This window comes from Vigna angularis, chromosome 1 (genome assembly GCF_016808095.1).
Source record: "Vigna angularis cultivar LongXiaoDou No.4 chromosome 1, ASM1680809v1, whole genome shotgun sequence".
Classification (NCBI taxonomy): domain Eukaryota; kingdom Viridiplantae; phylum Streptophyta; class Magnoliopsida; order Fabales; family Fabaceae; genus Vigna; species Vigna angularis.
In genome coordinates this window covers 58,694,310-58,707,302 of record NC_068970.1, presented here as the reverse complement: position 1 = coordinate 58,707,302, position 12,993 = coordinate 58,694,310, and the positions used below count along the sequence as shown (strand labels likewise).

Here is a 12,993-nt window from a genome sequence, read left to right as displayed (position 1 = left end):
TAATTACGATAATTCAAAAAGTACGTCAAAATTATAGATAAATCAAGATGTGATTTAATAAGACTAATAAAAATTAACTAGCATACTAAAAATAAAACATTATATAAGATTTGTGAACTAAAAATAAAACATTACATAAGATCTGCACTAAAAGTAAAAATTCTCAAAATCAACTAAATATGTGAATTAAATAATTGTCAATTAACTTTAATTATCTGCGTCAAATCATCCACATAAGTAGTTAAAGAGTCAATTTTTATAAAGATCAGACAACATTTTTTACCATTATAATAAAATTAAAATTAACAAAATCTTTTGCATGGGGAAACATTTAGCCTAATTTTTCTAAAATCCTACCAAGAAAAAGGTTTAGATGAAATCCTCTATGGTAACTTTGCAATGGGATTTCAGTAAACAAAACAATTTAATGAAACTGTAATTTTACATTGCCATTTGATTAAAATAATTTTCAATTAGTTATGTATCCGAATTTTTTATTGATATTATATTAAAATTGAACTAGTTATAAGTAAACTTTTATTAAATTATACATACTATTTATAATATATTCCAATTTCAATTGTTTGATGAAGCAAAACCCTTGCCCGGATATTTCTAAGACAAAAATGATTAGGTGTCAAAACATTGAACAGTCATGAATAAACTTGTCCACAAATTTTAGATTTTGAATTTGTCTTATATTAATAATGTTTGAATTTTGAAATATTCAAGTATGAACGTGGAGCAGTTGCTACATGCAAGATAGAAACCCCACGTAGTAGAACAGAACACGTTCAACATAGAGAGATCTCAAGCTTCAAACTACCAAATATACCTTTCATTCTTCTCTAACCTTTCTACAACAATCTGTTACTGCTCCATTAGCATGGTTAATTTCAGCATAACCATTCTACTCTTTCTTCTTTTCTGCGTCCTCTTTCAGTTTCAACCTGCAACACTTGACGAAGTTGGCGTCCAAAATGATGCTCAAAAACCACTATTTTCCAAGGTACTCATGGATACTGTGTCTCTGCTCAGAAAGTCCCACAAAAGCTCCTGGGACAAAATCAAAACTGTCATAAAAGATCTGCAAATGCAGTTTTCTCCACCAAGTTTGGAGTAAGTTAATAGTATGTTCTTACTTTTACAAACTTTTTTTACTAGGATTTATTACTTATATTTTTTTTTATTGGATATCTTTTTCATTCCTAAATTATTATAATTCTGATCCAACACTTTATATGAAAATAATGTGAAGCATAGTCTCAAACCAAACATATAAAAATTATATTATAGTATATATATATATATATAAGAAATACTTTACACATAATGATAAACTATATTTTATCTGGAAACTAAATTATAAAATATTTTTCCTATACTTTGTAAAAATTAATAGAAAATATTTGTTTTTCAACAAACAACATATGACATGTTTTTCATATATAGAATTTCATAGTAACTTTCCTGTATAGGGATTAAATTTCTTATATTTAATTTATGATTAAACACAAATTTTCATAATAATTCAAAAAATAAAAAATAAATTTAATCTTTACTTTTATAACTTGCTGGACTAAATGTTTTATGACTTAATTTTGAAGCAAATACATGTTTTCATAATATAGTTTAAAGAAAAAAATATTTATTTAACCTATTGTCTTTTTACATATACATTCTTGATTACCAGAAATAAGAGAATGAAAAAAACACAGTTTTATTGAGTATATAGATTAAGTAAAACTTTTAGAGATCAAAACAGAAAAAAAAAGTTATAATTTTGTTTTCATATTGTAGTAATGCCATGTTTGTTCTCAGTTTCAGGAGTGGTGGGGGAAGGGTAGGAGTAGGAGAAGACCCCAAAGAAACTCTTAAAGAAGCATTTAAGAAGAGTATAGACAAAAGCAAAGAAACATTTGAGGAAAGTGCTAAATCAACGGGTAAAGCAGTTGAAACAGCAGTTCGTAAGACAACAACAGAAAATAAGAAGACAACTCATGACTCTGAAAATGAATCTAAAGCAGAACTTTAATCTTTTTTTTTCTTTTTCTTTTTTGGGTTGAAATTGTATTTGTTTAGGAGATAACAAAAATCTCTTTGTGAAAAACAATTTACTTATGGTAACATCTTTATCTATGTGTTCTTTGTTTGCACTATTCCCAATTTTGGTTTAATGAGAAAAGAAAAAGAAAAACTAATTGCAAAACATGTCAAATGCTGAATGGAACAATAGATGATATGAAGTTATATCATTTATTTTTTCTTTTTGGGCTATTTTTTGTATGTATTTATCGTATATCATAAACAAGATTATGAATTTTTAACATTTAAATATAATAAAAGACACTATTACAAGTATATTATATTACAAATTATATATAATATTCAATGTAATCCATTTAAATTAAAAATAGATCAAATAACAAAAGTGTAAGTTATATAAAGGGAAATTATTAGTTATCACTGAACTTTTAAACTTTTAATTTTATTATATTTATTAATTTTATCATATAAAATTTTAAATCTTTTAGCTATTGTCAATCTTCACCATTTAACATGATTAGTGTGAGATAATTTTTAGTCTAAAGTAAAATATGTATTATATTTTAAATTATATATTTTATCATTGAACTTCTACATTTTTATGAATTTTATTATTAAAATTATTAATTTCGAAAATTCAAAATATATATAAAAAAAGTTAGGTAAGACTTTTTTTTAACATCTTCAGAAAAAAAAAAGAAGAAAAAGATTTACAAAGATTGTAATTTAATCTCTACAATACTTGCGAAATTTTTTAAATATATTACATTCAAATAATAAAAGAATTTTTCAAAACATAAGAAAAAGTAATATGAACCACTAACACATTTTTTTGATATTCTTATTTTTGTAAGAATATCCACCCGACTGTTAAAATACTTATAATAGTTAAAAATATAACATATATAACACGATAAGCTAATTAAAATCAATTTATGTACAACAATAAATAATTAGTTAAAATACTTTATCAACAACATTAATCTAGAAGACTATAGTGACTACAAGCACTAGAGATGAATGAACATGTATTTGATTTATATGAATATGTCTAGCTATAGGGTGACATATCCTTATTATCCCATCAACAATCTAGATCTCCATATATTAACTTTGGAAAAATTCTCACAAAATTCAAAATTCGATGCATATCTCAAACTTATATAATTAGCAAAACCTCATATTGGCTTAATACCTCCGTTTATATATGATTAGAGTCAATTCAGATAAATTGTTGGCATATGATCTTAACATTAAATTGTCCACCTATATTTTTAATAAAATTTATTTTAATTCTTCATGATTCATTAAATATCATAAAAAATATCAACGCAACTCATTTAATTTCAAATAAAAATCAAGAACAAAGTAAATATTTCATAAAAGTGGTGATCGTTTGAGTGAGGTATTATTGCTTCAACACCATCTTTTCAAAGGAAAATAAATTGTTTTAACCTCTTAATCATTCAAAAGTTCAATTGGCGTTTGCATCTACATTTACATTGCTTAAGTATGACTACAATATTTTAGCACAATATTTGAAATATTTGAGTGACTAACAGAGGTGTCAATGTTCCTTGGCCAATGAGCCATCTTCATCCCACTCATAATAACATCCTTTCAAAGTAAAATAGAAAAGCTCAAAAGTCTTTTCTTAAACTAGGTTATAATTAGGGCCAAAGTGGATTTCACTTCACTGTAAAATTTAATTAACTTATAAATATTTTTCATAATAGTATGAGTTTTTAAAATATTTTAAATTGTAAAATGATCTCTAATATTTTACATTAATTATAAATTGGTTTTTATTAAATTTTTACCATTTGCAACTTAATAGGAAAGTTAGGAACCAACACAATTTGTCAAATTCGACTAAACCAACTCAACTTGGGTTTGATCAGACCAATGTGGGTCCAACTCAACCTGGTTCAACTTAACTTGAATTAACATGACATGATTTGACAGATTCGACTTAATCAACACTAACTTAACTTGAATTAACATGACATGATTTGAATTTTTCTCCACATCAGGCCAATGTGGGTCCAACTCAACCTGGCTCAACATCAACTTGCTCGACCTGATGTAAGCCCAACTCAACTTAACCAAAGGTCGATTTGGCTATATTCAACCAAAGGTACGTCTGAATCAACTTGGACTGAGGCAGGTTGAATCGACTTGGTCTTATATAGGCCCAACTAGACTCGGTCCATTATCAACCTAAGTGACTAAATTTGACAGATTGGTTTTACTCGATCTAACATGAATACAAATCTACTTAATCCGATTGAGTCTCACTTAACTCAGTCTAAGATGATCCAACTTGACTCAATACAAGGTAGGCTTGGCATGACTCAGATAAAGGTTGGTCTAAACTTGGCATGATGTGGACCTGACTTTACTTGGCTCAAAGTGGACTTGACTCAACCCGATCCGAGGTGGGCTCAACCCGACTTGGTCATACTTGGTTAGGGGTGAGACTAACATGACTCGAATAGGGGTATGCTTGACATGACTCAACCAAAGATAAACCTAACTCGAGTTAGCATAAATTGGACATGACTCAACTCGATCTAAGTTGGGCTTGACCTGTCTTGGCTAAAATTGGGCTTGGTCTATCTCGATTGAAGTTGGGCTTAGTCCAATTGTGTGTTGGATGAAAGTGGAGTTCTAGTTATGGAGGATCCCTGGACTAAAGATGAGTTATCCTTTTTTGTTGTAATGTTTTAATTTTTCTGGATTGAGAATGCTAAAAGTAAGAAATGACGAAAAGCATGAACCAAATTACTATATTTACCAACAAATTTATCATCGAATTTTTTCTTCAATAATTATCAATATACATAAAATTTTGTCATTAAATATTACTGATGAATTTTAATCCGTCAAAAATTCACTTTTAACATTTTTGAAAGATTATATTTGTTTTTTTAATGTATGTTAGTTTAAAGTTAAATTATATCAACAAATAAATAAAAACATGCAAAATTGATCATTGAATTAAAATTATGAATGATCTAAAATATGAGAAAAAAATAAAAGAAAAGTTAAAATCACGAATAAAAATGTAAAAGTATATATAATTAGTCTTTTCTTTATCTTCTTTTCCATATTTTTTTTTTCATTCTCAGTTTCTCTTCTAGTGATGTGATTAAAGGGACAATTTGACCTAATTAACATACAATGTGTGATATTACGAACTAAAAAGAGTTTCAAAAGAATGACATGCAAACTCGTGTAACAAATTATATTTCATCAACAAATAATATTAGTTTTTTCTTAAAATAGTTTATTGTCCGTGATAACTATTGTTTAAAGGAGAAAGAAAATAAAAAACAACTACTCAAAAGAGAATATATAATCAATTGAATTGAAGATTTAACATCAAAGTCAAACTCAAATCTTAAACAGAGAGTCAAAAGTCCAATAGCATGTTGGACGAGAGTGACGTTTCTATTTATTAACTGTTGAACAAAAGAATAAATAAAAAATAAATTTGTTCATCAAAAGAATTAAATCCCATTTAATAATAAAATATGATGATTTGAATCAAAGACATAGACTGATCAATTGTTTATTAAATTATTAGTAACAGATATCACATATTGTTGAAAATTGAAATATTGAAATTCATTCTTCGGGTCAAAGATAATAAATAACAAAAGAACTAGAAATGCCTACCAAGAGTAATAAAATATTGTAGTATACTATTTTAATACATTTTTTCAACTACTTTATATTAATTAAATTGTACTTTTTTTTGTAATTTTTGTTTTTATTAAACTCCAATGCACATATATCACTTAAATAATATTTTATTTTAAGAATTTTATAATCAACTTACGGTATCCATTTTACCATCAAGTTTTATTTTTATTTTTTGTTAAATTTGTGGATACGTTAAATTTAGCTATAGAAATAATAAAGTAAAGAAAAATATTTTTAAAAAATGATAACAAAACAACGATGCTTTGATGATTTTATTATTACACGTCATCACTATATAAATATTTAACAAATCCTGTGAATTTTTGCGAACATTTAAAACTTTAATGATAAAATCACCAGATAAAATTTGCAAAAAATAATGATAGTTAAGTGATAAAATATGCAGTCAAATATTTATTTAATAACTTTGTTTTAGGATCTGGTAATTTTGAATTAATTTAACAGTTGGTTCTAATTAATTGTGACTATTAGAGGAAGAAGTGATAGCAATGTAAGATTATTTTGAACAACAATTTAAATGTATAATTTTTAAAAATAATGTTATTGAAATAATATTTCAATAAATGTAACACTTTATAATGAACCGCGTTGAACAGAGAGAAACCAAGTCAGACACGTATAGAACACTTGTTGCACCAAATTCTAGCCAATTAGCAGTGCACGAAAGACTTAACACACCGGCTATTACTTCCACGCCCATTTCCAGATCTCAACAACACTCATGGACCGTCGTAAAGAGGTTTTTCTTTTCTCTTTCTCCAAACTATTATTTTTCTTCGTTGCTTAACCTAATCCTTCTCCAGTGGAATGGATTCTTTCTCTGTATTGTTTGCGTCTAATGTTAATATTCACTGAATAACTGCATCTGGCTATTAAATTGCATGCTGCTGGTTGAGTTGAACTGTATGAAGCTGAAACACTGAGATTGTGATTTTATGAAACTTAGTTTTGTCTGGTTTAAATTTAGACATACACAGGACGAAGATCTTGAGTACAGATACAATTGTTTACTTGTTTATGCTGGAATTTTTCTCTTTGCCAAAAGGCGAAACTCTGATTTTAATCTAAGAACTACATGTTTTGACCGTTTCCAGAATCCATGCTTTGTTTGTCCTCTGATTTTGTATTTAATTTTCGTGACTAAGTAATAACTGCTATTCAACATTCATATGCAAAGATTGTTGTATTTCTTTGCTTTGTTTGATTCTTTCTTGTTTTCTCTAATTTTTAAATGGAGGCATGGGTACCGTGAGTCATTCGCTTCTCTTTCCAGTTCAGCTTCACGAATCGTTTCGTTTTAATTTTTAAACCTCAAATGGATCCGGATCACCTGTGGCTAGTTTGTTACAGGTTGTTTTTTTTGGCTTTTACTGTTGCATTTTCTTTTATTGTTTTGTGTGTGCTTTTTCCTTTTTCAAAGGATGAAGATTCTCTACAATTAATTGTTTTTAGAGAAATTTATTTTTATTAACCTATAGGGAACCTTGATTCTTTTAAAAAGATTATGACAGTGTTGCAGTCGTATAAGTAATAATAAATTTTTTTCTAAATCTAAGAAATAGACAAATTCTTCACTATACAATCCAACTCTTTCATTTGTACCAGTTTTTTTGGTATGCTTATTAAGCATAAAGTTGATATGAACAGTTAATTATTCTTATTAGTTGACTTTGTTGTAAATCTTGTGAACGTAGAAAAATGGCACTTGGCTATCAGTACCACAATTTGGAGACTGGGATCAGAAGGGCCAAGTGCCAGACTACTCTCTTGATTTCTCAAAGATAAGGGAAACTAGGAAGCAGAACAAGACAAACATTTCGAGGGCAAGTCTTGGTAATGAAGAAGAGTTCGATGATTCAACCTCGAGCAGCGCAAACACTGGTCACAGTGAGCACTCCCAACCTCACTACCATCAAACGGTTCCTCCAAATGTAAGATTATCCAGAAGCTTCCCAGTTCTTTGTTTTATTTTCTTAAAAAGGATCAATTTAATTGTTTAAAACAAATAAAATATAGTACTTGAAGATATTTTTTGCTTAAATAATTTTATATAAAAAATGGATTAATTTACTGTAGAAATGAGATTTCAAGGACTTTTTTTACAAAATTAGTGTAATTTTGGAGAGGAATTACGGAAAAGGTAGATTCAAAGTTTTTATTGCTTTTCAGTATGTTGTGTTATGGGAAAACGACTTTAGTGGAAGAAGTTGTACACCATCAGCACAATTTCAATTGGAGTTGAAAATTGTGAGGGAAAATCATGTCATGATAGAACAACTTCCAATTTTTTTTATGCACTTTGAAGTTATTTTGGTGTAAAATGTGTTTAGAAAAAAATTGTGCTCACACATAATATAACGATTTTTAATTTAGAAAATAAAATTAAAAGTTGTGCTTATGTAGCACGACTATGTGGATAAAATGGGAGGAAAAACCAGTGGTTATGTAACAACTTATTAATCATAAATTGTGTAAACCAAATATAATCTGAGTGTAGCTGGTATTGAATAGAAGTCATGTTCTTAGGTGAAGACTTTCATTTTTTTATCATGAAATTATAAGTAGTTTGTGACTAGAAAAAAAGAGTAGAATTTATCCACGAATATAATTTTTCGAAAACAACAAATATTTATCAACAACTTTTGATGACTTATCGACAATCAAAAATTCGTTGATAATATCATTATTGATAACCATTATCGATGGATATAAGTCGTTGGTAATTATCGATAGATACATCCTTCGATAAATTCATCTAAAAGACGTAATACCAACATTGCAATTCGCAACCAATTTTTAACCAAGCGGGCAAATCCCAACAATAGTCACTAACACCAACACGATCAATTGCAAAAATAGGATTCACCATTACTCAGAATTAACACCATGTTACCAAGAATAGGGGATCAACAGTTATCACTTTAATCACAAACCAACTTACCTTGACGATAACACCTCGCAACAGCCTCTGACAATGACGACACCCTCCTTAGACCACGGTAGGGGAAGAAACACAATAGAAAACCTCCACCAAGATCCCTTAGTCAAGTTCCCTCACACACACAACGCACACTCGAGCAAGAACCCTCGAACAAGAACCTTACAACCTAAAACAACAACTCTCGAACAAGAACCTCCCACGACATAGCACCAGCCTCCCAATGAAAGTGTCAACACGATGAACCCTCCATGATAATCGATGAAACCCAACGTTAAATGAGGGAACGAAGCGCTGAACCAACCTTTGCAATGGAGGATCTGCGATTGCGATTGCGATTGCAATTGAGACTGAGCGAATGACAAAGATGCTGGCTGACAGAGACGGTGGCTAATGGAGAGGGCCTCTGGCACTTAGAATTAAGGAATGCAAAGGGAATGTTGGGAGAAGAAGAAATGTGAAATGAAATTTGAACAAGAGGGAAAACTATTTTTTCCCAAATTCCTAATCAACTTAACTCCTATGCTTACCAACAGATCTTGTCTGTCGGTAATGAGTCATAAAATTTACCTATGGAATCCGTCGGTAAAGACCATTGTCACAAGTCGTCAATAAATCTATGAATAAATAACAATTATCAACGGAACAAAAGTCGTTGGTTATGGCCCGTGGGTAAATTCATTAGTTCTTGTAGTGTGTGCAACATGACTTTGGCTTAAAAAGTCATGTTGGGCTTAAATGACTTTATTGTAACTTTTCTTATCAAAACCAAAAAAAAAATAGTAACTAAATATTGTGGATATGGAATTATTTTAAGCAAAAATATGTTTGATAAGTAAATAGGATAGGAAAAATGATAAGAAATGCAAAATACAATATTTGTAATGTGATAATATATGATTCAAAATAATAATAAATATTTTAATATTAATAGAGAAAGTACTCATATAGATGGGATTAAAGTAAATTTGATATTAGAAAAACAAATGAGAAATACAAAAGCATGAATTTGTATTGGCAAACCAAATTAGCTTCTTTTGATGACCTTCGATGCTGCAATAAGAACAATTTGTTGACTTATTCAGAATTGGTTAATCTATTTCGTTATGGAATCATGACGTGAATGGTCTTCTAATTGCATTATCTCATATATGAGGGTCTGGTATGAAATTTGGTCCTGTCCAAGTGGACCTGTAATATTCATTTGCAAAAAGGTAAAATTGGATCTCATAAGCCTTGTTAATGTTCTAGAGTTCGTAAACAAGATCGATAAATTTCGTTAGTTGTAAGTGAGAAAAAGAACAAACGACTGTGACGTGATGACAAAGGATTCAAAAAGCTTGAAAATGGTCACAATGATACCACTAATAATTTAATTTAACTATATAAGACAATCTAGTCTCACTAGACGATCTTGTCTTAACACAAAATCCGTATAGACCACACACCAATTTATACATCAAAGGATATTCAACAAATGAAATATCGACTAACATCTTTCGGAAGACGAGTATTATGTATGTCCTACCAAAGACTAACATACGATATCCAATACAAGACTTGGATTTACAAGTAAACCCGAGAATAACTATCATAGTAAGTTCATTAAAAATCATGCCACACATCTATATATGTCACGATATGTAAGAATTCCCTCATTAAGTTTCTTACCACATGATATCTTAGCCTATGTGACTCATGTACTCAGTTAAACATGAAAATCTATGTTACAACATGTGTCAATATTTGATACACAACTTAAACAATGGTTAACACATCATTCTAGATTTATAACCCCAAATTCATACAAGTTCATCAATCTTAATAAACATTATCATACAATATAATTTATTTAAACAAAACTACAAAAATAAAAAAATAAATATTAAAAAAAGTATTCAATTTTGCATTTATAAAAAGATACCTAGTCAATAAATTAAAGAGACTAGAAGAAAATCACTTTTTTTTTTAATTTGAGTGGAAATGGGTTTATTTTAGCAAAAATGTACCTGCTTGAGCGAAAGTTAGGCGAATCTAAAGGTTGAGTTGTAGTGCTATTTTTTTCATGAGCAAAAAATCTTTCGCTTAAATTAAGATATGGCTAAGAGTAATTTTCAACTCTATTTTGGCCCAAGCAAAAATAGGACTGAAGAATTAGATATGAATCTCTATTCTATTTTCACTTAAGTGAAAATTGGACTTTCTTAAGTGAAAGTTAGGCAAATCTAGAGGTTTAGTTGCAATCCTATTTTTTCTTGAGCAAAAGATCCTTCACTTGAGTGAAAATATGGCTAAGAGCAATTTTCAACTTTATTTTTGCTCAAGCAAAAATAGTACCGAGAGTTTGGTTTGAATCTATGTTTTATTTTTGCTTGAGTGAAAATTCTCTACTCAAGTGAAAGTATTAGAAAATTCAAGTGAAAGTATTAGAAAATTCAACGTCAGCATGAAAATCAAATCATTTTTCAAATATTTTTTCATAAACATTTTAATAATACAACTTCAATAAAATTCAAATGTTGAATAAAAAAACATGATTTGTTATCATCTTTACTTATTTGAAATCAACCTTAGATCCTTAACTTAAACTTTACATATTTATACTCACATCAAATTCATAATATATTATAAGGATAGTTATAGAATTTTACTCTACTTGTCTAAATCATTTTCAAAACTCGATTTAATAAGAATTTATTCTTAACATGCATAATTTGATACTAAATCAACTTATTAATAAGAATATTCAATTTTAAACATTTTAAACAATCACATATAAAATGAAATCTAATAAGACTTTCTTCAAACCTTCAAACAAATTTTCAATTAACCACAGTCTTTATATAAAATTGAAGTGACATGTCCTCTTCACATATATATATATATATATATATATATATATATATATATATATATATATATATATATATATATATATATATATAGATCGTTTATCTTAAGGTTCTATAAAAAAATATAAATAACTCTCCTTATTTACAATATTCATCTTCTAAGCAATTTTTTAAAGTCCAAATAATAATAATACTTTTCTAAAATCTAATGATCTAGAATAAAGTATTCAAAGATAACACAATTTTAGCATATGCTCAAGTAAGTTGAGAGAATATTTTTTAATTGACTTCACCAAAATTGATTAAAAAATCATAATAAAAATGAAAAGAAGAAGAAGAAGATGAAACAGAGAAAAACAAAGTTTAGAATTGATCTTTAGTTCCATAACTACTATGAGATGAAAAAAAATTTTAAAAAAATGAAGATTGAAAACAAAAGTTTAGAGAGAGAAAATGAAGTGAAAAAGAGAAAGGAAAAAAAGAAAAAGAATTGCGATAAGAGAAAATGAGTGTCACATTAAGTCATGTCATTAAGCTTTAGTTTTTCCTCTCTATTTTATTTTATTGAATTAAAAGCTATGTAATTTATTCTTTTTATCAATGTTTTTTATATCATTCTTAGTTGACGCGTTAATCAATTTATGAAAGAATACTATACTATAAAATAAATTACAAATAATATAACTCAAAATGTAATTAAAGAGTTTGTTAATGAACATATATATTTTAAGTAATATTATTCTAAATCAGTTTTCCTGCATCACAATTTTATAATCTCTATTTAAATTTTATCATTTTGCCCATCTTATTAAAAATGTATAAAAGAATATAGTACAAAAGAAAAAGAAAACATAATATATATTGTGAAGTTTTAATAGAACGTGCTGCATATCACAGTTTTTAATACAATTTTTTAAAATATTTCTTTTATTAATTAAAATTTATTAAAAATATAAAAATTTAGTTTGTTTCACAGTTTTTTTCTAATGATGACTTTTTAATAATTATGTAACTTTTAATAATTTTGATTAATTAAAAAGAGTGTGTTCCAAACTGTCTTTTCCACACTCCTAGTAGTGTAACAATGTCATGTATATGTATGACAGACATTTATTTATGTATTTTTTTTTTACAGGCAAGGAAGAGCTTCTTCAGCTACTTCAGTTGTTGTGTGAAAGCCTAAAATTAATTTGAGGGCAATTGTTTTCAGACGATTCTGGATAGGAACATTTATGCTTTGTTCGTTTGGTGATCTTCATTTCAAAACAAATATTTCTTTTTCAGTTCTAATCTTCCTGTCGTGATTAGGCAATCGTAGCTCAAAATTCGGTTAAATCCTCTTGGGATTATTTTAGGGTATTAAGAGATACACCGTAAAACTCATTACCAATAGATAAGAATTATTACACTCAACTTTAATACTTATTG

General features: G+C 28.0%; 2 protein-coding genes across 2 annotated transcripts; both read left to right on the top strand.

The window, feature by feature from the left end:
- The first annotated feature begins 886 nt into the window (after positions 1-886).
- Positions 887-2,035, top strand: LOC128195415 (uncharacterized). The gene is made up of 2 exons (XM_052872824.1): positions 887-1,119; positions 1,822-2,035. Exons 1-2 carry the CDS (start codon positions 887-889, stop codon positions 2,033-2,035), a joined length of 447 nt encoding a protein of 148 aa, XP_052728784.1.
- Positions 2,036-6,364: 4,329 nt separating this feature from the next.
- Positions 6,365-12,848, top strand: LOC108336194 (uncharacterized). Its single transcript, XM_017572541.2, has 3 exons — positions 6,365-6,514; positions 7,470-7,706; positions 12,701-12,848. The coding sequence occupies exons 1-3, from the start codon at positions 6,497-6,499 to the stop codon at positions 12,746-12,748; spliced, it is 303 nt and encodes a 100-aa protein (XP_017428030.1). The 5' UTR covers positions 6,365-6,496; the 3' UTR covers positions 12,749-12,848.
- The last annotated feature ends 145 nt before the right edge of the window (positions 12,849-12,993 follow it).